The sequence below is a fragment of the Cladophialophora immunda genome (genome assembly GCF_000835495.1).
Source record: "Cladophialophora immunda strain CBS 83496 unplaced genomic scaffold supercont1.1, whole genome shotgun sequence".
NCBI lineage: Eukaryota > Fungi > Ascomycota > Eurotiomycetes > Chaetothyriales > Herpotrichiellaceae > Cladophialophora > Cladophialophora immunda.
The window spans coordinates 2,819,021-2,840,531 of record NW_015622541.1 but is presented as its reverse complement, the minus strand read 5'-3'; the positions used below and the strand labels follow the sequence as shown (position 1 = coordinate 2,840,531).

Here is a 21,511-nt window from a genome sequence, read left to right as displayed (position 1 = left end):
AAGTTGGCCTGGCGGAACGTGCGAAGCCAGGCTGTCAGGATAAGTGCCTCGATTCCCTCCCTGCCTTACGGCCAAAAAGACGGAATATCTCGCCAGTAGTGGCAGATTCTTAGGCACTATAGTAGATAAAGGTCCGCCAGCCGTGACACAGGCCCTCATTGCCGGGCTACGACGTGGATGGAGGCGTTCATATTTGCCGGTCCTCTATGATGAAATTATGACAATGGAAAAATCGACAGTTGTTATAGCTTTCCTTCGCCCAAGCGAAACTTCAGAGCGTCTGCACAACATTCAGAGTCTTCCACCACCAATACGCTCTTGTTGTCTTCTTGTCGGCTCGGTTGCACGTCGAGACTGGGGTTGCGCTCGAAGAAGTCGTTCGGCTTCAGAGTGACCGTCATGCGCTCCTCTGGCATGACCGGCCAATCCTCGACCCGTGGATTGTGGGTGGTGCCGAAGGTGTGCCACACCACGATATCATCATCTCGTACGCTGAGGGGCCCTGGACGATGATATAGCTGCCCTGCAGGCCCCGCTGACCTCTCTCCTTTGATCCATGATGCGATGCCCTGACCTCCTTGAGATTGCATGGTATGATCTCCAGCGGCGAAGAGCTCTCCATCATGATGGCGAGTCACCCAGAAGGCGTGATCTGCGAATTCAGAGCGTCTGCTGTGGAACGAGGACGGGTGCGCCAGCAGCATTTGGGCCGGGCTGGGCACGATGTCGTAACCCACAGGTCGGCCCGAGATGGGATTGATTGAGTTCTCATTGATGATGCGGAATGTGCGTGCTTTTGTGATGTCGAGGTCATGGGCTGACTCGGATTCGATAATGTCGCAACGTGTCGTGTAGCCGACGCCGAAGGGGTTGGTGTGTGGATCTAGGGCCATGGGAACTGACTCGGAAACAGCAAATGAGTTTTTCTGGCCATCAAGCCACGGATCAATACGAAGTGAAAACAAATGCTGGTGGTAGGGTGCCATGACACCAGGAGCGACCACCTTGCCGTAAGGGACTTGTTCGTTCAATTCAATTGGCGCGGTGGAGAGAATGCCTGTTGCGCGGACTTCATAGCGTACGCTCGCCGCCTGAGTGAAGTGGAATGCGAAAATATATTCGTAATTCGCCACAGTGATGATGGTCTGTAAGACAAGAACCCTCGACCTGGTGACAACCGCATTCTGTGTACGATAGTTGGTATGCTTCCAGAGAATGCCATCATCGATTTCGTGGCAGCATACGACATTTGGCAGAACGACTGGCTGTCCCTTTAGAGTGTTATGGTAGGCGTCGAAGTACTTGATGTGCCCCAGACAGTCACAACCTGCGTGACCCAGTCAGTAAGCAATTCCACAGCTGTGTGACTTTGAAACCCCCACCAAGTTTTAGATTGTTAGCACTCATACCAGCGCCATTATTGCCGAGATCGAAAGCCGCCTTTCGAGGATACGGCGCTCGACTATCACCGTAAGGTACGAACATCTCCGACAGAGATAATCGGTAAAACAGACGTCTGCTGTCATAAGTAATGTCGTGTAATGTAAGTCCTTCTCGATAATTGAAGCCCACCCTGAAGCGCCATTTTTCCCACTCAACCACTTGACCTTGCACGCGGAATGAAGGTCCTTTTGGTTGCCAAACTTGGTATGGTTTGGTTGAGGTCCGGTGGTCTTGTTTCAGGGCAGGATGGTACTCGCTGCCTGAATGGATCTTCCGGCGATCAAATCTCCTGATATCCTCGACTCGGAGTTCTTGCACTCGCTCCTCGGCAGTGCCAGGCAGTTTGAAAATCTTCTTGATCCCATCGTCAGATACTTCGGCGCAGAAATCGAGAGGATACATAAAGTGGTTTGAATCAGCGTTGGAAGAAAGGCTCATGTAGAAGTAACACTGCAGAATACATATCAGCGCTTCTCAAAAGATATCAGGGACATCACTGGTACCATAGTCAATCTCTGCATGGCATCCTCGACCCCGTCGGGTGCATACGTCCAAGGTTCAACATTAATGACGGCGCCCTCAGGCAACGCAAGTTTCTCAATCACTTTCAAGATCCGATCATCGAATAGGCACAACTGCTCTAGACGAGTTTGCTCTTCAAAATCGGTATACGAGTGATAGCCCCGGAGATCCTTCCCAGAAACGATGCTGGCACGATCCAAATCAATGATGACTTGGTAAAAGTTCTCAGATGAGCCCGAAAAGAATTGCACCATTGCTTCTCGGCGTGGACGCTGTGGCAGAGGTTGGTGAAGGTGCTCTGCTTCCAGGTACGGAAGCAGTACCGACTTGGCCGGCTCCTGCAGAGTAATGACCCTGAAAACAATGTGCTCATTTGGTTGAGATTGCCGGAGGATTTGCGAGGCCTGCTCGACCACTCGTCAGACTCGTAGCAGAATAGAGACTGATCTCGACGTACCCGCGAGATTTCCTCTGGCCTCAACGGATCTAGAGGATGGAGTTGTTTCTGCATCGTGAGTACTTCACGCCATATTCGACAGCGGCACTGGTTGAGCTGGGTTCATCACACACAGCCTGCGGAAATATCGGCAGACTATATCCAACGTGTGACGACCGGCCGGCTGACCAGCCGACGATATCAAGGCTCCGGCTGGGACCATCCATGCCCATAGATCGTTATGAGCCGAGCTATGGCGTATAAGTTGACCAAAGTCAGGGAGGGGGTCTCTGGCAAAGAAGTGTCGCGGTGACCCGTCAGTCGTTCAATTTGATGAAGCGCGTCTCTCCGTGCGGCGCGACTTTCTTGGCGTCATTACAGGTGACCATACAGATATGTCCACAGGCCTGAGACGCTGAAAGCCGAAACCGCGAAGCCTCCCACCTTTTGAGTCTTGTCTGGCTCACGTATCTTTGTGGGCTCCTCGGTCATTGCCACCCATGAATTCGTCTTGCCAGAGAGTTATTCGGTCATGTGCGCGCTGCAGACGCCGTAAGATCAAGGTTCGTCTCCTCAAAGCACAGCTTGCCGAGAGCGGCAAGGCAAAGGCCCAAGATGGGGGCAGCAACGGATTCGGTGAAAGTAACGAGCCAGCTGACAGCTATGTAGTGCGACCGGCGATTGCCATCGTGTTCGCCTTGTCAACGAAACGGGAAACCCTGTACAGGAGTTTCCCAGAGCGCTGATGAGCTCCCACGCAGCTTCCTGTTCTCCCTCGAGCAGCAAATTGCTCAGCTAGAGGCCGACTTGGCGAGGAGGAGGAGCCTGGACGAAGTCAATGCGCCAGAGCCCCGGCTAGAATCATCTTCTGTGGTCCAGGATGTCTGTGGACAGGATGAGTCGTATGGCCCGGGAAGCCAGCCTGGCGATGAGATTGAAAATGCTGCTCGTCCAGCAACAACACAATCTGCGTTGCTCGACAACAATGAGCTCTCACGTGTGGAAATTCTATCAAGCTCTGTCATGCAATCGCTGGTTTCGGCGTATATGCCTAGTGTCTCAGGCGCGACCGACTTGCTGATGCGAGTCCGCCTGGGTATGACGCCCTCGCTGTCTCAGATCGGCCAACGAGGAACCAGTCCTGTCGCAACGCACAGAAACGACGGCGTCAAGGTCAGTGCAAGCGCCCTTGCTCGTATGCCGCCTGAAATCGTACGCGGACTCGTACGCAAGTATATCTCAGCCTTCCAGCCGCACTATCCACTAATCGATACTGATGCACTTCGCCGACACATTGAAGCCGTTGGGCTTAGTCTTGGTTGGCCATCGGAGCAGCATGAGAACCATGAACGCGGGATTACTGGCCTTGTGGACCCCTCGCACCACTTCCTCATAGCATATCTGGTGCTAGCTATTGCGCTGACCGTCGACACCGTTAATGCTGTGCACGAAACTCGTTGCATGTCTCTGTCGGCATCATTATTCATCGAAGGCGCTGCTCACTTCAGCAGTCTCAGCAGCTGCCCTTCTGACGTTACTTGGGTTCAAGCGATCCTCCTCGCTACCCTGTACGCAACCATTGTGCCACGATCTGCCAACGTATGGGTGCTCTCTGGCGTCGCCATGCGCGCCTGCATCGAACTTGGCCTCCACCGTGAGCTACCTGTGGGTATTATGGGGTTTGATGGACTTGACGATAACGAGACGCGTCGTTTGGTGTTCTGGACGGCGTACTGCATTGATCGCAGCATTTGCTCCTCGCTCCAGAGACCGTTGACTACCCTTGATGCAACCATCGATACGCAGCTACCCCAAACTGGCGCCTCAGTCGCCTTTCTCAGCTCAATTCAATATCACCAGTTGCTCTCGGAAATGACGCAGATTCATTTCCAGGGAGAGCCTCTGCCTCAGCAACTCGACTGGGACGGCTGGCTGACCGATATGGAGCGTAGACTGAGACAGTGGCACTCACAGAGCCTCAACACTACGGGATTGGTTGAGTCGCCTGATTTCGCACTCTCTAGAGGGCTCATGATTTTGCACCGACCCTCGCCGAGGGTGCCGAGACCGTCAGAAGCGAGTCTCCTGGTGTCTTTTGAGGCTGCTTGCACCGCAGCTGGAGCATACCGCGAGCAAATCGCCTCTGGCTCCCTGCGGCGACTGTGGATATCAGCACATTACACGCTCGAGGCCGCCATGGTGGTGCTCTTTTGTCTACGACATGGATGCGACGCTATCCGAGCGAAGTTTGCTCCTCACAATGTCTTGGACATGACCAAGGTGCTTACGGTTAACTTTATGTTGATCGCGGGCCAAGGCTGGCCAGAAGTCTCTGCTTACGCAGGTATCTACGAGCGCCTCCTTGGCACCCTCCTCGAGCCTGTCTTGTCCCCGACGGCGGTATCATGCTTTTCTCCGGCGCAGGATGCAGAACTGCTTCGTCTGCTGTATCCAAGTCCGGCACAGCTGGAAAAGTTGCGCTTGGGTCACGATATACATCAAGAGCAAGGTGAATGGCAACCTGATTTCGATATCTGGGACACTTCCTGGCAACTTTTTGACTTTGAATCACTGGCCGAGCCTACCTTTGATCACGAAACTGGAATATATGACAGCTCACAGTGGACCTTGCCGGACAACGCTGAAGCGCTCGACTTTGGGTCCACTTTCACTGCGTATGATCCTCATGAGAACTTCTAGACCTGTCATGGCGAGTTACAGACTCTCTGAGGTAATTGGTGTATCCATGAAATTCTCTTCTTGAAAACTACTCCGCTTGTTTGGTGCCCATCTGAGCTGTAATTTTTCGTCGAAGGGAGAATCTTTCGATGCGCAGACAACGTCACAAAGAATATGGTTGGCAAGCGTGTAAGCAATCGCATCGGCCGTGCAGATATGCTCTCTTGACACCATGCTGTAGTAAACAGGACAGCCACTGACTCTCAGATATTCTATGCGTAGAAGTCCATCCTTGCGACCCAGCTGTGGCACAAATCATTGTATCTATATGCAATGACTGGGAGTGATTGTCAAACCAAAGGAGATAAGGGGTCGGCGTCCCACTACACCGGACATATTATCGACGAGATTGTGATGTGGTGGAGAACTGGTAGAATCTGAAGCATCCAAGCGATCTTCTGAATATGTAGCATATAGTGTAGCATATAGTAGCTTCGCGAGCCTTTCCGCGCGCACACGGGGTCGATTTAGACTTCCAATCGTCACTTCATCCTTAGACACGGTTGTGGGCCTCCTTCCAGGGGCGGTCGAGAGTCACAAATCAACCCGTCAGACAAAAGTTCGTCTTATCGTCATTATTCTGCTGCAACCTCCAACGCCGCTCATTCTTTCATCCAATTCTATGGAGTAATCTTGCGCAGCGGCGTAGTCGCCCCAGCGATGAATCCCGAGACTGTTCAACGGCACCTTCCATCATGCCGCCGCTGTCGGCGCCTGCGAAAGAGATGCGACACACATTTGCCGCGCTGTCGAAGGTGTGAGAAGGCTGACCAGGATTGTGACTTCATTGATGATGCGTCGGGACAGGTCATCTCGCGAAGGTGAGGAGCTCCCTGATCATTTCCTCCTGGCCATCCTATCGGAGCAGCAAATAGCAGCTAAATTGCAACTACAGCCACATCCAATCACTATTGGCTCGGCTTGAAAGGCTGCAAACCGCTGCACAGCAGCCCTCTAACAGCGCCACCAACAATCATCCCATAGACGGTTCCTTCTCTTCAGAACCCATCGAGACCATTCTGCCAGATCCAATATCCAACCAGCCACCGTCAGACTCGGGTCACTTCTCTTTCGATGTCATCATCCCATTCATGGCACCGGAGCCAAAGACTCGGTATTGGGGTGCCAGCTCTGTATTTGCACCTGTCGTTCAGATTTTGCAACACGCGAGTCTAAAGAAGTTGTCGAAGCCAATAGACGCATTCTCAGAGTCATGTAGACCTGACCCGCCTGATATTGATATTCTAGACCGGGAGATGGCACCTGCACCTGAGGCAGACGTATCACAGCTTGTCAGCTTCTACATGCGCACACTCAACACCATTTATGTGCTTGTCGACGAAACCACCGTCTTCGATGACCTGCAAGACTATCTAGAAGTACGAAGTCGGGTTCAATTTTCGAGCAAAACCCTTAAATCCGACACAGCTCACCGGTTCTTCCGCATCTCGCTTATGTGTGCGGCAGCATGTGCCACGCAAGCGCGTCATCGCCCTTCTCGCGTCGCTGAGAGTCTGGCATATTACAAAGACGCGCTAGGCTGTGTCGAGGAAGTAACGTCTGAGGCATCGCCTGCGTCACTCCAAGCCTTGCTGCTACTGATCATATTTTGTCTCTTCTATCCACGCAAAGGGGAAATCTGGCGGCTCCTCGACTATGCTTGTCGTCTAGCCCTGGAACTTGGATACCATAAAGACGATCTCCATGCACAAAACACATCGGTGGAAAGCGAAACTGCTTCAGCAATCCCTCCTGCAAATATAGCCACTTCCAACCTACGTCGGCAGCCACGGCACTTGACATTTTGGGCACTTTATGCTCTCGAGCGCATCATGGGTCAAATGTTTGGGCGAGCATCCGACCTTCCAGAATCCATAATTACCGTCAGCTACCCAACAGCCTGTACGCCTGAGATGTCTACAATATCTTCAGGACCATCATTGCCTGCCTCCAACATGCCCTTTGCCCCTTGCACAAACAGTGCCAATAGTGGCGTGTGCCAAGGCAATCTTGCTGAAGGTGAAGCGCTTCAGGATACCGAGCAGACACATTTACAGGCTGTAGCGTTCGTCCATCACTATCGACTGGTCTATCTTCGCTCCATGATTTACCGTGCCATGTATGTGCCCTCCGTCACGCCTGCATTCGTGATGGAGGCGCCATGGCTATGCGAACAATATGCCGCGATCCGGGCGTGGCGCCGCGACCTGGCTGTGAGCGATGATTTTGCCGGCTTCTCGACCATAACCTGTGTCCAAGGCTACAACCAGACAATCTGCTTTCTTTTTCAGCCTTTATTGCTCCAAGCCCTTCGGAGTACACAAGTGGAAAGTGGCGGGCTCGACTCGGGCGCCACCACACAGGGACAGACCCGTCCAGGTGACGTGTCGCCCGAGGAATGTATCATCGTAGCGGATAGCTTTTGGGCGGCATGTGAGCTACTACATGCGTACCAGCGTCTAATCCGAGCACACGACGGGTCTCTACTAGGCTCATACCCGCTCACCTTTCTGTCTGCACAGTACATGTGGCTGGCGGCCAGCACGCTTGTGGGCCACGTCCTGATTGCTCTGGACGGACGAGTACGCAAGGTGTGGTGCTTTCGTCGGTGGCATGAAGAGGGCACGCCGGTCGAAGGTGTAGACCCGCACCAGACTCCGCAGCAGATCCTTGACTATGGCTCCTTCATCGACATGTCGCCCGTTTGCTTGATGCTACTGCGTTGGTGCGCCGATCGCTGGCCGGGAATGTCCGGCCTTCTGGATGTGTATACGGAGCTGTTCCAACGATTGAACAAAGAGCTCATCAAGCGTGGCATGGCAGCGTGAAGTATGGTTGACATTTGACTGATCACGTGTATATATATGTATATCTGGGAAAAAGCCAGTGAATACAATTGCAAAGTTTAACTCGTTGGAGCCTCTGTTGTCGAGACCTTTCACTTTTGCAGCGTCCATGTTTCGATACCAGCCATTTCACTCCAGCTCGAGCAAAAGGCCTGGAATGCCTCATCTACAAGACCAACCCCAGTCAAAGCGTGTACAAGAACTGTGATGCTTTAGTATAACTCCCTCCTCGTGCAACGTTGTGTTCCCCGGGGGGGGGTGGGGCTTACGTATGGATTCTCCTTGTCTGTGCAGTCTTGTTCACCGAGCTCTTTGCCGCGTGATACTCGCTCGTCGTCGGAGATGGCCAGCTCGTGTATGTGCCTCATCCGTCGACGATTGCGCAGCGCAAGGGTTGTTCGCCAGACCGCCGCGTTGACGAGTTGAGCGCCAATGCATACCGCGCAGCCGATGGTGCCGTGGATGTAGCGGGGCCCATCCCCGGCGCGGAAGATCTGCGAGCCCACGATGTTGCCGACGCAATACCCCACAAACGTGCCCGAGGCGACGAGAGTCCGCTTGGTGCGGCCCGCAATGTTGGACGGCAGCAGCGTCCAGGAGACGTAGAAGGCGATGGTGAAGGTGAGCGTCATGAAGTACCCGCCCCACCGCGGCCATTGGTATGCGTCGCTCTGCGGAAGCAGGGACATCAGCATGAGACCGCAGAAGGGCGACACCGTGGCGGCCATTATGCAATAGAGTCTCATGCCGGGGACCTTGGTGGTGACAAACGCCACGAGCCCGAGGAGGATGACGATCAGGCTGTATCGCGGAATGCCGAGCAGGATGGTCTGGAGATTACCTGGTCGTCCCAAAATCATCAGCAGCAAAGCGCATGTTTTGTGTTCTTTGCGTGGACCGTTTTCACGCTCGGGGGACCACTTACTGAAACCCAAGCTGACGTTGATGAGAGAGCCAAAAGCCGTCAGACCCCCATTTGGGACAGCACTTAGGAAGGCATTGAAGGAATGGAAGTACAGCTGTCGAAAATTAGTCTTAACGAGCTACATTTCCTTTAACTCGAGATGGAAATGAAACTTCTGCGGGCTAACGAATTCTTACCACCGGGTCAGTGACAGCCTCCCAGGTCTGCTTCCAATTCCACTGTTTGCCGGTCTCATCGTGGCCGGTCTGGTTGGAAAGGATGCGCGAGATGGCAAGCTCCTTCTCCGCCGTAGTCAGCCATCGCACCTCGGACGGGGTGCCGAGGAGGAATAGACCGGTGACACCGAGACCAACGGTGAGGCCGCCGAAGAACTGTGTTGTTGTCACAAATCAGCAAATCGGTTCTAGAGCCAAAGTTGGGCAGCGTGGGCTTGCTGACATATGCCATGTACCGCCACACCTCCAGGTCCGGATGTGAGAAGGTAATGGAGCCAAAGCCGTACATGATGAAATTGGCGAGGATGAGCACGCCCGAATCCCCGGTCGTGAAGGCCAAGGAGCGCGAGGCGTGCTCACGCGTCGTGTACCAACTTCCGATGGTCAGGATGAAGCCACTGCTGACGCAGCTCTCCAGCATCCCCAGCAAGATGCGCATGGCCAAAATCTGAGCGAAGTTCTGTGCGAAGCCGACGCAGATGGTCACCACACCCCAGAGGATGATGAGAATGGACAGAGTGCGGCCCATGGGCAGGCGCTGGATCATGGTTGTCAAGGGTAGCTGGAAGACCATGTAGGACAGATAGAACGCGGTGGTCAGCCAAGCGTACTGCTGGCCGACCAAATGAAGGTCGCTCCTGAGGCCGAAGGTAGCGTAGGTGCCAATGCCAGACTTATCGATCAGTTGAATACCATATGTCACCCACAGCAGCGGTATGATGCGCTTATCGATTTTGCGTACAAGTCGCTTGATGTCAGGCTCGTCAGGCTGCGACACTGGGGGGAATAGATAGTCGTCAGTAACATTCTCACCAGCGTTGAGCAGTGGTTATTATAAGGCAATGTGTTTGCGACCAAGGGGGTACATTGGGAGAATCTCACCCTCAATCGTCTCCCCTTCCACAATCTGAGATAGTTTCGTGTCAGTCTTGGTCGAGATTTCCATGTCATCTGGCCCGAGAGGCGCCGGATTTCCTTGCTTGTTCAGCATATGATGGTTCTTGGTGGTAGACATTGCGGCTCTCTCTGCAGAAAAGAGAAGCACCCGTGATGTGGCGTCGAGAAAAGACGTGCATATATATATACACACAGCCCATGTCTTGTACCATCGGAAAACAAGGCATACCCCTTGAATGATGGTCCCCGTGCATTGAGTCCGTTTGGCGACAAGCCCCCATGATACAGCGATGTGGAAGCGCGGGTTTTCACGCCCCAGATTGTGGTGCCGTGAAAGGTCCAAGGCTGAACCAGAGAGCGGAAGTGGGATGCACTCGTATCGAGGCCACACCACCGGCGTCCATCAAGTTCGAACTCTCTCGTGGCCCGAGATTTCAAAGCCCAAGAGCTGGTCGTATGAGTCTGTGAGTTTGTCTAGGGATGGCCTACCCTCTTCGTCGACTGGAGGGACTCGACACTCCACCCAGCCGCATGGGAGAACGCGCTGTCGCTCTCCCCCGATGGCACTAAGACTCTGGGGCTCAATTGGGCGCCTTCATCCGCAGAGTCGAAATTCACAGTCAATCCTAACCTTGAAGGTCTTACGCCCTCGGTTTGTGACTCATACTCATCTATACGTATTCTTTTTAAGCCAAGCGAGAACGTAACCCGAGAGGGAGTGTAGATACGTACAACTCTCCGATACAGACACGCCGACGCCACCCATTTCGAGGTCTTGGTAATCACAGGAGACTCGAAAAATAGAATTTGCCGTGGCCGAGATGGATGCCAAACAACTCCTGCTTCAGGCTCTGGATGCCGACAAAGAGGCTCAAATCCGCATGCTCCAAGAATTTGTGCGAGCGCCGTCGCCCAACCCACCAGGCTCGACGGCGGCCGCTTCCGCGGTGCTCACTTCCTATCTCGAGTCGCAAGGGATTCCCTACCAAGCCCTAACTCCGCAAGCCGACTGTCCCAACATTGTGAGTGACTTCCAGGGCGGCCGAGGAGAAGGCCCACGAGTTGTGCTCAATGGCCATATCGACGTGTTTCCGGTGGGCGACGCCCACGGATGGTCTCGAGACCCCTGGTCGGGTGACATTGAAGATGGCAAAATCCATGGCCGGGGCGTCGTGGATATGAAGTCAGGGACGGCGTCACTGCTCATTGCGTATGCCAGCCTTTACCACCGGCGCGAAATGCTGCGTGGTAGCGTCGCCTTCTGCGCCGTGTCCGACGAGGAAACCGGGGGCAAATGGGGCACCAGGTGGTTGCTCGAGCAGGATGGCCGACGCTGGGGAGGCGATGTGATGCTGAGCGCCGAGCCAGGTGGTCGCAGCAGCATCCGGTTTGCGGAGAAGGGCACTTTACGCTTGACGTGCACGGTGCAGACCAAGGGGGCTCACGGCGCCTTTACCAACATCAGCAAGGGGGCTGTCCGCACCTCGGCCTACTTCATCAAGGAGGTGGTCGAGGAGATCGAGAGCATGCCGGTGAACATGCCTGCGGCGTTGTTGGAGCAGCTTGAGAAGCACGAGGTCCAAACCGTCGCCAACGAGATCATGGGGGCCGGCACGCACGCCATTCTCGGTCGACCGACCGTCAATATCGGAACCATCAGGGGCGGTCTCAAGGTCAACATGATCCCGGAGATCTGTGTTTCCGAACTCGACATTCGACTGCCCGCCGGCCTCACGCGAGAGCCTGTTCTCGAACGCATGAGAGCCATCATCTCCAAGTATCAGGAAACGAAGATCGACCTGGCCGTGCACGAGGCCCACAGCAACCCGTCCAGTTTCTCGCCCCCTGATCACCCCATGGTCGGCCTCCTGGCCGAGAACGCCGCGCTCGTGGCTCCGGAGTCGGATCGACCTCGACCGGTCCCCATTCCGTCGATCGGCGCCACCGACTGCAAACACTACCGCTATCGAGGAATCCCGGCCTACGTCTATGGATGCAGCCCGAACACCAGTAAGTTTCTGCCCCCCCGGGCCCCTCTCTTGCTCACTTCCTACTGCCCCTGTGGATTGCCACGGTTCTGACGGGCACGCGCTGACGACAAACAGTGGCTCAGGCGGACGAATGTGTGCTCATCAGCGACTTTCTACACGTTACGAAGGTCCATGCCGCGGCCACCTGGGACTTTCTGCAGTCCTGACCCGCGTGCAGGGAGATTCTATCCAGCCACTCAAAATCTCGGACCGTTGACCACTAGAAGCAATAATAATGACTAGTCATCAGCCACATGAATTGGAGGACAGCCAGGTTAGATCAAGATTCCATGACGAAGTAGTCCCTGAGCGTGACAGATATATATATATATATATATATAGAGTGCCGTATGGTCTAATGACGCATATGGTCTAATTACGTACTAAATCCTACCCCCTGTATTATGAAACTCTCTAACGAGGCACCACGACTGAAATTCCATCATCGTAAGAGCTAGATAAGGAGTCTAATACCTTATCCCGTCCTTGGAGTCGCTTTTAATAATAACTCGCCGACGTAGTCGTCGGCGTAGCCTTCTTACCGGTCGCCCTACTTCCTCCTCCCGCGCTATCTCTAATACTTTTTCAATTAAGAACATAAATTCGCTCTTTAATTCAACTCTTTTACCTCGTTTATAACTCTTTCGGACCTTAAGTATCTCCTCCTACCCTTAATACTATCATCTCACTTCGAGCTCATCCCTATCGCGGTGGTACAGCGTTTTACAACATAGCGTGATTCTTTAGAATATCGCCTCTTCCTAGTGCCTACCTCCCCAGCTGCTTAGTGTTCGGAGGACATAGAGTATGATAGTTAGATTGGCTCATAGGATCGTACCATTAGGTAATGTACGTGACTGTTAGGAAGCTTAATTAAGTTAACTATCTGAGAGGAGAGAACGCTCTTATATAGACAAATGGAAACACTACTAGATAGCACTAGAAACACCTAGTAGTTGGATTTCTAAGCGCTATTAGTAATAAATCACACTACTAGTAACGCCACCCTTAATGCCACCTATATCACGTGATCTAGTATAGACTAGTAGCGTTAACTAGTCACGTGATAAGACGCTAGGCCTAGTTAGGCCGTACGTCTAAACGGCGATATTCCACATAAAATAAAGAAACTAGATAAATATCTCTATAAATTAATACTAGTCTTATAAGTTATCTATAACTACTCTGAACTCTACTTTATCCATTACCATTTTCGTTCAGGAAAGGGAGAGAGGCCGCTTTAATCTAGCACGTGATCGAGTATCGAGGAGGCCTGGCCGAGTATGGGGGAGCCACGGTAGAGTGGAGGGAGCGCGCTAGAGCACTAAGCGAGCCATAAGGAGCGGTGCCCTAATACTAATTCGTAGAAGTTAGTGTGATGGGTTGAACCCAGGAGAAGGCTCGGTTCTGGCGAACTAGCGCCAAGACCAACGCTAGGAAATACTACCTCCTAATTAGTCAAGATTTACCTATATAATATATAGGCGAAATACTACCTCCTGATTAGTCAAGACGCATACGGTGTAAGGGATATAAAGTCCTAACAGCTAAGACACCGTACGTAAGGGAAGGTAAGGAGTTAGAATAAGTACGTAAGGGAAGGTAAGGAGCTAGAATAAGTACGTAAGGAAAGGAGTAAGGAGGTGAGGATAATAGTTACCTCCTTACGGCGCGTTAGAGGATATAAGGAGAAAGGAAGGATAGCTATTCCTTCCTTCTCTCTCCTTAGATTTATCCTCCTTATTACTAGATTAGCTAGCTAGTTATAGAACTCTTTCTAAACCCTTATATTAGGATAAATCTCCTATTTCTCGTACCTCCTCCGTACGCATTGATAATAGAAATGGATTCATCGTCTATATTAGGTCTAACTCTACCCCTAGAGTAGGTAGCGTAGTTATATTAGATAGTTTAGATATAGAACTAGCGAATAGAAGGTCTAGAGTAGCTACTCTAGAACTAGTAGAATAGCGGGAGTATCTCTACTCCTGAGTTAATATTATAGAAGAATAGTAACGTACGGGAACTAATAGCCGTACATAAATTATTAGATTAGAAACATTAGAAACTCCCTAAACTCTCTAAGTTTAGTGGAAAGCGGATAGAATTTCGACTATAGCTTATATAGGTAAAGGCGAAGCTTAGTGTTAATAAGGATAAGGATACTAAGATTATACGATTTTAGTATATATATAGTAGACTATGAGGAGAAGCCCTTATGTAAGTTAGCGCCTAAGTAAATATAGTCACTTTAATAGACTAGATAATAGTTTAAGGTCTTTTTACGTAACTATAGACGGCGTATAAAGACTATAAAGTTACTAAGCGAGTATCTTAGAAACTTAGCTTTATATAGTAAGGGATAAAGATATTTAGTATGTTCCTTACTGAATTCAACCGTATAATACTAGACGCTAACGGTCTTAGCTAGGACGACTAGGTTAAGAAGACCTTCCTAGCTAACTATCTATTATATAAACTATAGAATATAATTATAGTAACTCCTATCCCTAGGTCCTATAAGGAGTACTATACGTTACTTTATACTATTAGTACTAACTTAGAGAACCTCTAATAAAAGAAGGGACAGGATAAGCCCCATATAATAAAGGGCTTATCGACGCTAATTAAGGTTACTCTAGCGGAAGATATAATAGAGTGGGAGCCGTTAGACGCTATTACTGCGGCCGTTATATATACGTAGCGTACTTAATAAGTGTCTAAGGAAATATTAGATAAGCGAAAGGAAGTAGGACGCTATCTTCAATATAGATTAGGAGAACACTTCGTATACTAATACTCCCTACTCCTAGTAATGTATCCTTAAGTAGGACGTACGGTAACTACGGCTATAACTATAGAAGAAGAGGGTAAAGAGGATCTAAAAAACGAGTAGCTCCTAATAAAAGTCGCTATTAGGAGTGTACGAAGATTTAGGAAGTCTAGCGAGGATTTCAAGGCTTAATAAATAAGTTATCTTTCTTAGTACCTTTAATAGTGAATAAAGAGTATTCTATATCTATACTTATAGATTCTAAGTATTCGTTATACGACCTTATTAACGTTCGTTTTACTTCTCGATAGAATCTTTAGTATATATAGATTCTCTCTTAACCTATTATAGGATTTAATGAATTAATAAACTTATTAATCTTAAAAGTGACTAAATTAGAGATCGATATTAATAGATATAAGGAAACTACCTTCCTATATATTATCCTAAGCTTAGTCTTATACGATATTATATTAGGACTTCCTTAGATAAAATGGAATAATATATAGCTTTACCTAAAGGAGTCCTATCTATATCTAGGACTATAGAGGATACGTATATAAAACGAATTAAAGGTGACCCTCCTAAAGATTAACTATAGCCTTATAAGTACGGTAGCTTTCTCTCTACTTACGTAATAATAATATAAGTAGAAGGGTATATAAGTGTTCGCTATTAGTCTAGCTAATATCGATAAAGCTCTAGTAGTTAAAAAGATAATAGACCCCTATATAAAGCTATTAGAATACCTATACTCCTTCCTTAATATATTTAATAGGACGATAGTAGATAAACTACTACCGCTCTAAGGGAAGAGGGTGGACTATATAATAGACCTTATATAGGATAATAGGAGAACTCTTAAGGTACCTTAAGGCCTACTATATAATATATTAAGAGAAGAACTACTTATTCTATAGAAGATACTTATAGAGCTACTTAATAAGGGGTTTATCTAGGTAAGTAACTCACTAGTAGTAATACTAGTCCTCTTTGTATAGAAGCTAGGGGGAGGACTACGATTCTATATAGACTATCGTAGATTAAATAAGATTATAAGGAAGGATCGGTACTCTCTACTATTAATCTACGAAATACTACGGAATATTAGACGAGCTAAATAGTATATAAAGCTTAATATTATTACGGTATTCTATTAGATTTACATTATAGAAGAAGATAAATAGAAGACGATATTCTATACGAGATATAGACTATATAAATAGCTTATTATCCCTTTTAGATTAGTGAATGCGCCTAATACGTTCTAGAAATATATTAATTAGACCTTACGTAATTACCTTAACGTCTTCTACTTAGCCTATATTAACGATATCCTAATCTATTTATATAGGTTATTAGAAGAGTACTAGAGTTATATCTAGAAGGTCCTTAAACGCCTACGTAAGGTAGGACTATAGATTAATATTAATAAGTACGAATTTAAGATTAAGTTAATGAAATACCTAAGGTTTATTATCGAAGTAGAGAAAGGCGTATAAATAGATTTAGAGAAGGTAAAGGCGATCCTTAACTAAGAAGTCCCTAAATTAGTGAAGGAAGTATAAAGCTTTATTAGATTTATAAACTTCTATAGGAAGTTTATATAAGACTTCTCTAAGATTATACTTCCTATTATGACTCTCGTACGGAAGGATACGATATTTCAATAGATAACGAAGATAAACTAAGCCTTTATATGGCTAAAAAGGATATTTACGATGGCCCTAATATTAATCCTATTCGATTACGAGAGAGAGACTATTATAGAAGTTAATGCGTTAAAATAGTATATTAGGGGGACGCTCTTCTAAGTTGACGATAAGGGAGTTATACGCTCCTATATCTTCTTCTTAAAGAAGAATTACTCGACTAAATATAACTATAAGATCTACGATAAGGAAATACTCGCTATTATATAATGCCTAAAGGAATAGGATACCGAACTATAAAGCGTTAAGAAATTTAAGATTTAGTCTAACTATAAGAATCTCGAATACTTTATGTCCGTACGAAAACTTACTAAGAGATAAATACGTTAGTCCCTTATCCTATCGAGGTATAACTTTACGATCTCGTACGTCCCTAGAAGGTAAAATATTCAAGTAGACACCCTCTCCTAAAGGGAGTAGGATATATCTTAAGACTAAGAGAACGAAAGACTTTAGTATTATATAGCGCGCCTTATTAAGCTGGAGATACTAGATAGAACGGGATCTAAGGCGCTATAAGTAAATATAATATTAACGGAAGGACCGTTAATTAAAGAATAATAGAGATTGACTTAATAAAATAACTAGATATATTAGGAGGCTATTAAGTCTATATAAAGAGAGGCCTATACGTTCCCCTTTAGTCTAGGTCTAAAAGTATTAATTATAGAATATACTCTTAATAAGGAAGAGTAACTATTATTTTAGGGATAACGTTAGGTATTGGAATTAGAGGCTCTCCGTACGGTAATTATTTAATAGGTATATGACTTAAAGATTATTAGTTACCTAGGTTAAGAAAAGATAGTAGTCTTAATAGTAAGGTAGTTCTTCTAGCTAAATATACTATAAGATATTTAAAGATTTATACGGAACTACGACGTTTATAGATAGATAAAGACCTAGAAGGAATAGAAATAGAGATTTCTAAAGCCTCTTCTAATCCCTAATTAACTATAGAAGGAAGTATTAGTCGATTTTATTATAGAACTTCTAGAAAGTTAGAGCTATACGAACTTAATAGTTATTATAGATTAATTAGGGAAAGGAGTCTTACTCGAACCGTTACATATAATTAAGTTAAAAGACGTAGTAGAAGTCTTCCTATAGACGTTCTATTAGTAATATAGACTATTATTAGTAATTATATTAGATTACGGCCCCTAATTCGTAAGTATACTATAGAAAAGGATCTATTAACTCTTAGGTATTATATAGTAACTATCTATAGCTTATTACCTAGAGATAGATAGATCTACTAAGTAAATAAACTAAATAGTCAAAACGTACCTTCGTACGTTTATAAATGGAAAATAGGATAACTAGATAGAACTCCTACTTATAGCGGAACTAATAATTAATAATCGTGACGCATACTCTATAGGAGTAAGCCTATTCTTCCTACTATATAAGTATTACGTTAAGTTACTTTAGATATAAGAACCCCCTTATACGGTAGAGACTCCTTAAGAACCTATATAATAAGTAGACTTTATTATCTAGCGACTCTAAGAGGCGAGAGAATAGGCGTAGTCTTTAATAACTATCGCGTAGTAAGAGTAGGAGGAGAGAATAAATTAAATATAATAATAGGTACTATAATTCTAAGTTAGCGATAAGGTATAGCTTAACTTAAGAAATGTACAAATGACGCGTATTAATAAGAAACTAGACTAGAAGAATGTGAAGTATACTGTTACGGAGGTAGTGAGATCTTATAGCTACCGCCTAAATACCCTACTAGGTATTTATAATATCTTCTACTTAGACCTCCTTTATACGGCCTTAATAGACTCTCTCGACTCGTAGAGAACAGATAATAACTAGTCTATACTGGTGATAGTTAAAGACGATAAAGAATACGAGGTAGAGGCGATCCTAGAAGATAGAGTCGTACGAAGAGGAAGAGGATCTTAGAAGTAATACCTAGTGAAATAGACTAGATACGCCAAACTAACGTAGGAACCGGCCGACGCGCTATAAGACTCTACCGCACTAGATACGTACGAGGCTTCCTAGGTAAGTATAGAAGGAGGGGGGGGTGATATAATAGGTTAAACTTAGGAGAAGGCTTAGTTCTAGCGAACTAGCGCTAAGACTAACGCTAGGAAATACTACCTCCTAATTAGTCAAGATTTACCTATATAATGTATAGGCGAAATACTACCTCCTAATTAGTTAAGACGTATACGGTGTAAGGGATATAAAGTTCTAATAGCTAGGTGTTACGAACCGACCATATAGGAGGCCAAGGGGAAAGATAAGGAGGAAGGTTGACCGAGGAGAATATGTCAGACGCTAGTGTCTTAGTAAATATATTAGCATAACCTAGCGGGATAATAGAGTAATATACCTAGATAGGCTTAGAAATATATTGACATATTTAATATATCTAATAGAGTAATATGTTAAATATATATCCTAAGTAGTATATAGCCACACTTAGCTACATAGTTCTCCTCGTAGTCAATAATAGTTATATAGAATTAAGTTCCTCACGATCATCTACTATACGTATAGGTCTATATACTATACACTTAGTTTCTAGTCTTAGCTATAACGTCCCTCCCTACTATATCACTAAGTAAACCGCCGCGGGTTTACCTATGGATACCTTATATATTATATAGTAGCTCGTAATACATTAACTACCTACTTAGATAGTAGCGGACTTAACGACGATATCTAGTAGCTCTAACCCTAAGTCGTCCAAGCCTAGACTTACCTAATAATCTAATACCTCTACTATAAGTATTACTACTTTAACTATTAATAATATGGAGGCCGGAAAGATAAAGGACGACCTTAAGGTTAAATAGTACTATAGAGATAGAAGTAAACTTAGTATATATCTTATATAGTTAAAGGCGGTATTTACCTTATAACGTACTAAATACTCTACCTACGTAGAAAAAGTTTTATTTATAGGACTCTAGCTCCGCGGGTTAGCGTTCGAGTAGTTTAAACCTATCATAGGGGATTACCTCGGCTCTACACTAGCGTAGCGAAGTCTAGAGATAAATGAAATCTTTAGAAACTTCTTAGTTTTTGAAGAAAGAATTAAGTAGATCTTTAGGATACTAGGAGAGGAATAGTTAGTAGTCTAGAGGATCTATTAACTTAAGTAGATAGGATCCGCTACGTAGTATTACGCTATATTCTAGCGCTATACTTCGAAACTAGATTAGGAAGATAAAGCTTTCGCCTTAGCCTATTATTAGGGGCTGAAGGATTCGGTTAAAGATAGGATAAGGATAGATCGTCCTAACGAGTATAAATCGCTTATTGAACTCTCTATCGAGACTAATAACTGGTTATATAAGCGCTAGATAGAAAGAAAAGGGACTTTTATAGGGGGTACGACTTATAAGAATAAACAATACTACGGAGAACTAATAGACTTAGACATAATCTAACGCGGTAGTTCCACTCACTAGAAAGCACGAGGAGGATAACCTAAGGTTAGGAACGATAGGTCTCGTGGATTACTATAGTTAGAGCGAGAGAAACGTAAGAAAAATAATCTATACTATGTGTGGAATATCGCTATTTGGGCGTACGGCCTAATTAGGCCTAGCGCTTTATCACGTGACTAGTGGATACTACTAGTCTATACTAGTACTAGATCACGTGGTATAAGTGGCGATACTAGGTGGTGTGATCGCTTATTAATAGCGATTCAAGGGATTTCTTTTATCTTCTATTATTACCACCTATTATCTATATAAGGACGCTTCTACCTCCTAGATAGTTATCTCAACTCAAGTCTTTTAGTATCTAGTAAATGACCTCCTCCGACCGTACACTCAGACCTTCTAACACTATGGATATGGAAAATCCGGACACCGTACAAAAGATTATAAGAACGGTCTAACGCTACATATAATGGACGACGGTATAGCCGGTTATGAAGAAATAAAGGCCGACACTTCATAGAGAGCTCAGAAGGTAGCCAATAGCTAGAGTAATATAGTATAGGGGGACCACCTAAGTACGGAATCTCAAAAGGAGATAGGTAGATCTAAATAAGATATAAAACCTAAGGAGGAAGCTACCTTAGAAGAATAGGAATAATAAGAAGAATTATAGTATTAGCTCTTATTATAGATAGTATACTACGATAATAGATATATAACTTATTACTTGGAAAAGATTAGGAGTAGATAGTTTCTAAAATAATAAAGAAGAGTAGTAAGATGAGCTAATAAACTAAAGTATTAGGAAGTATTTAGGGCCGACTACGAGGATACTAATAATGAATAAGGATTCTAGATAATATATATATTAGAACTAGAAGAATCCGCTATATTTATCGTAATTAAATATAACGATAAGGAAATAATAATAGTTATACTCTACTAGAGATTATTAAAATACTAATATAAAGATAATTACGGACTAGAAGTAGAGTACCTCTATCCTATATTTGATCTAGGGTAGCTAGCTGATGAACTAGTTTTAATTATAATAGAGATCTACTAGGCTATAGAGGCGGGATACACTATTCTAGGAATGTATTTGCATATAGGAAGAGGTAATAAAGCGTTTATAATACTAATCATACCGTTATAAGAATAGAGCCTTAATATAATAATAGTACTAGAAGGTACTAGAATAGTATAATTAGTCTATACCTATAAAAGATGCCGGGACTACTAGGTAGTCGCGTATATTAGAGAGGCGTAGACTAATATAGGAGAATTATACGATAATATTGACCCGCTTATAGGTTACTGACTAATATATACACTTTATAACGGTTATGTAAACGATAACGTTATTATCTAAGAACTAAATAAGAACCTTATGCTAGGGGAGGATACTATATACCGATAGTACGTAGTACTAGAAAGTGATAAGTATAATATTAAGATTGTTACTAACTTCTAGAAGGTAGATAACTACGAGACTAAGTGTCGCCTTAATATACTATACTAACATATAATTTATAACTCTTTTAGGTTACTATAGTT

The 21,511-nt window shown here is 45.8% G+C and overlaps 2 protein-coding genes across 2 annotated transcripts; one reads left to right on the top strand and one right to left on the bottom strand.

Annotated features, from left to right (window-relative positions):
* Positions 1-242: 242 nt before the first annotated feature.
* PV07_00830 (uncharacterized protein) lies at positions 243-2,666 on the bottom strand (the record flags this gene model as incomplete). Its single annotated transcript, XM_016387316.1, has 4 exons — positions 2,423-2,666; positions 1,947-2,369; positions 1,410-1,893; positions 243-1,327 (listed from the first exon to the last, which is right to left on the bottom strand). Exons 1-4 carry the CDS (start codon positions 2,474-2,476, stop codon positions 243-245), a joined length of 2,046 nt encoding a protein of 681 aa, XP_016254244.1. The 5' UTR covers positions 2,477-2,666.
* Positions 2,667-10,844: 8,178 nt separating this feature from the next.
* Positions 10,845-12,291, top strand: PV07_00829 (uncharacterized protein; the record flags this gene model as incomplete). The annotated part of the gene is made up of 2 exons (XM_016387315.1): positions 10,845-12,033; positions 12,129-12,291. 2 exons carry the CDS (start codon positions 10,845-10,847, stop codon positions 12,218-12,220), a joined length of 1,281 nt encoding a protein of 426 aa, XP_016254243.1. The 3' UTR covers positions 12,221-12,291.
* Between the last annotated feature and the right edge of the window lie 9,220 nt (positions 12,292-21,511).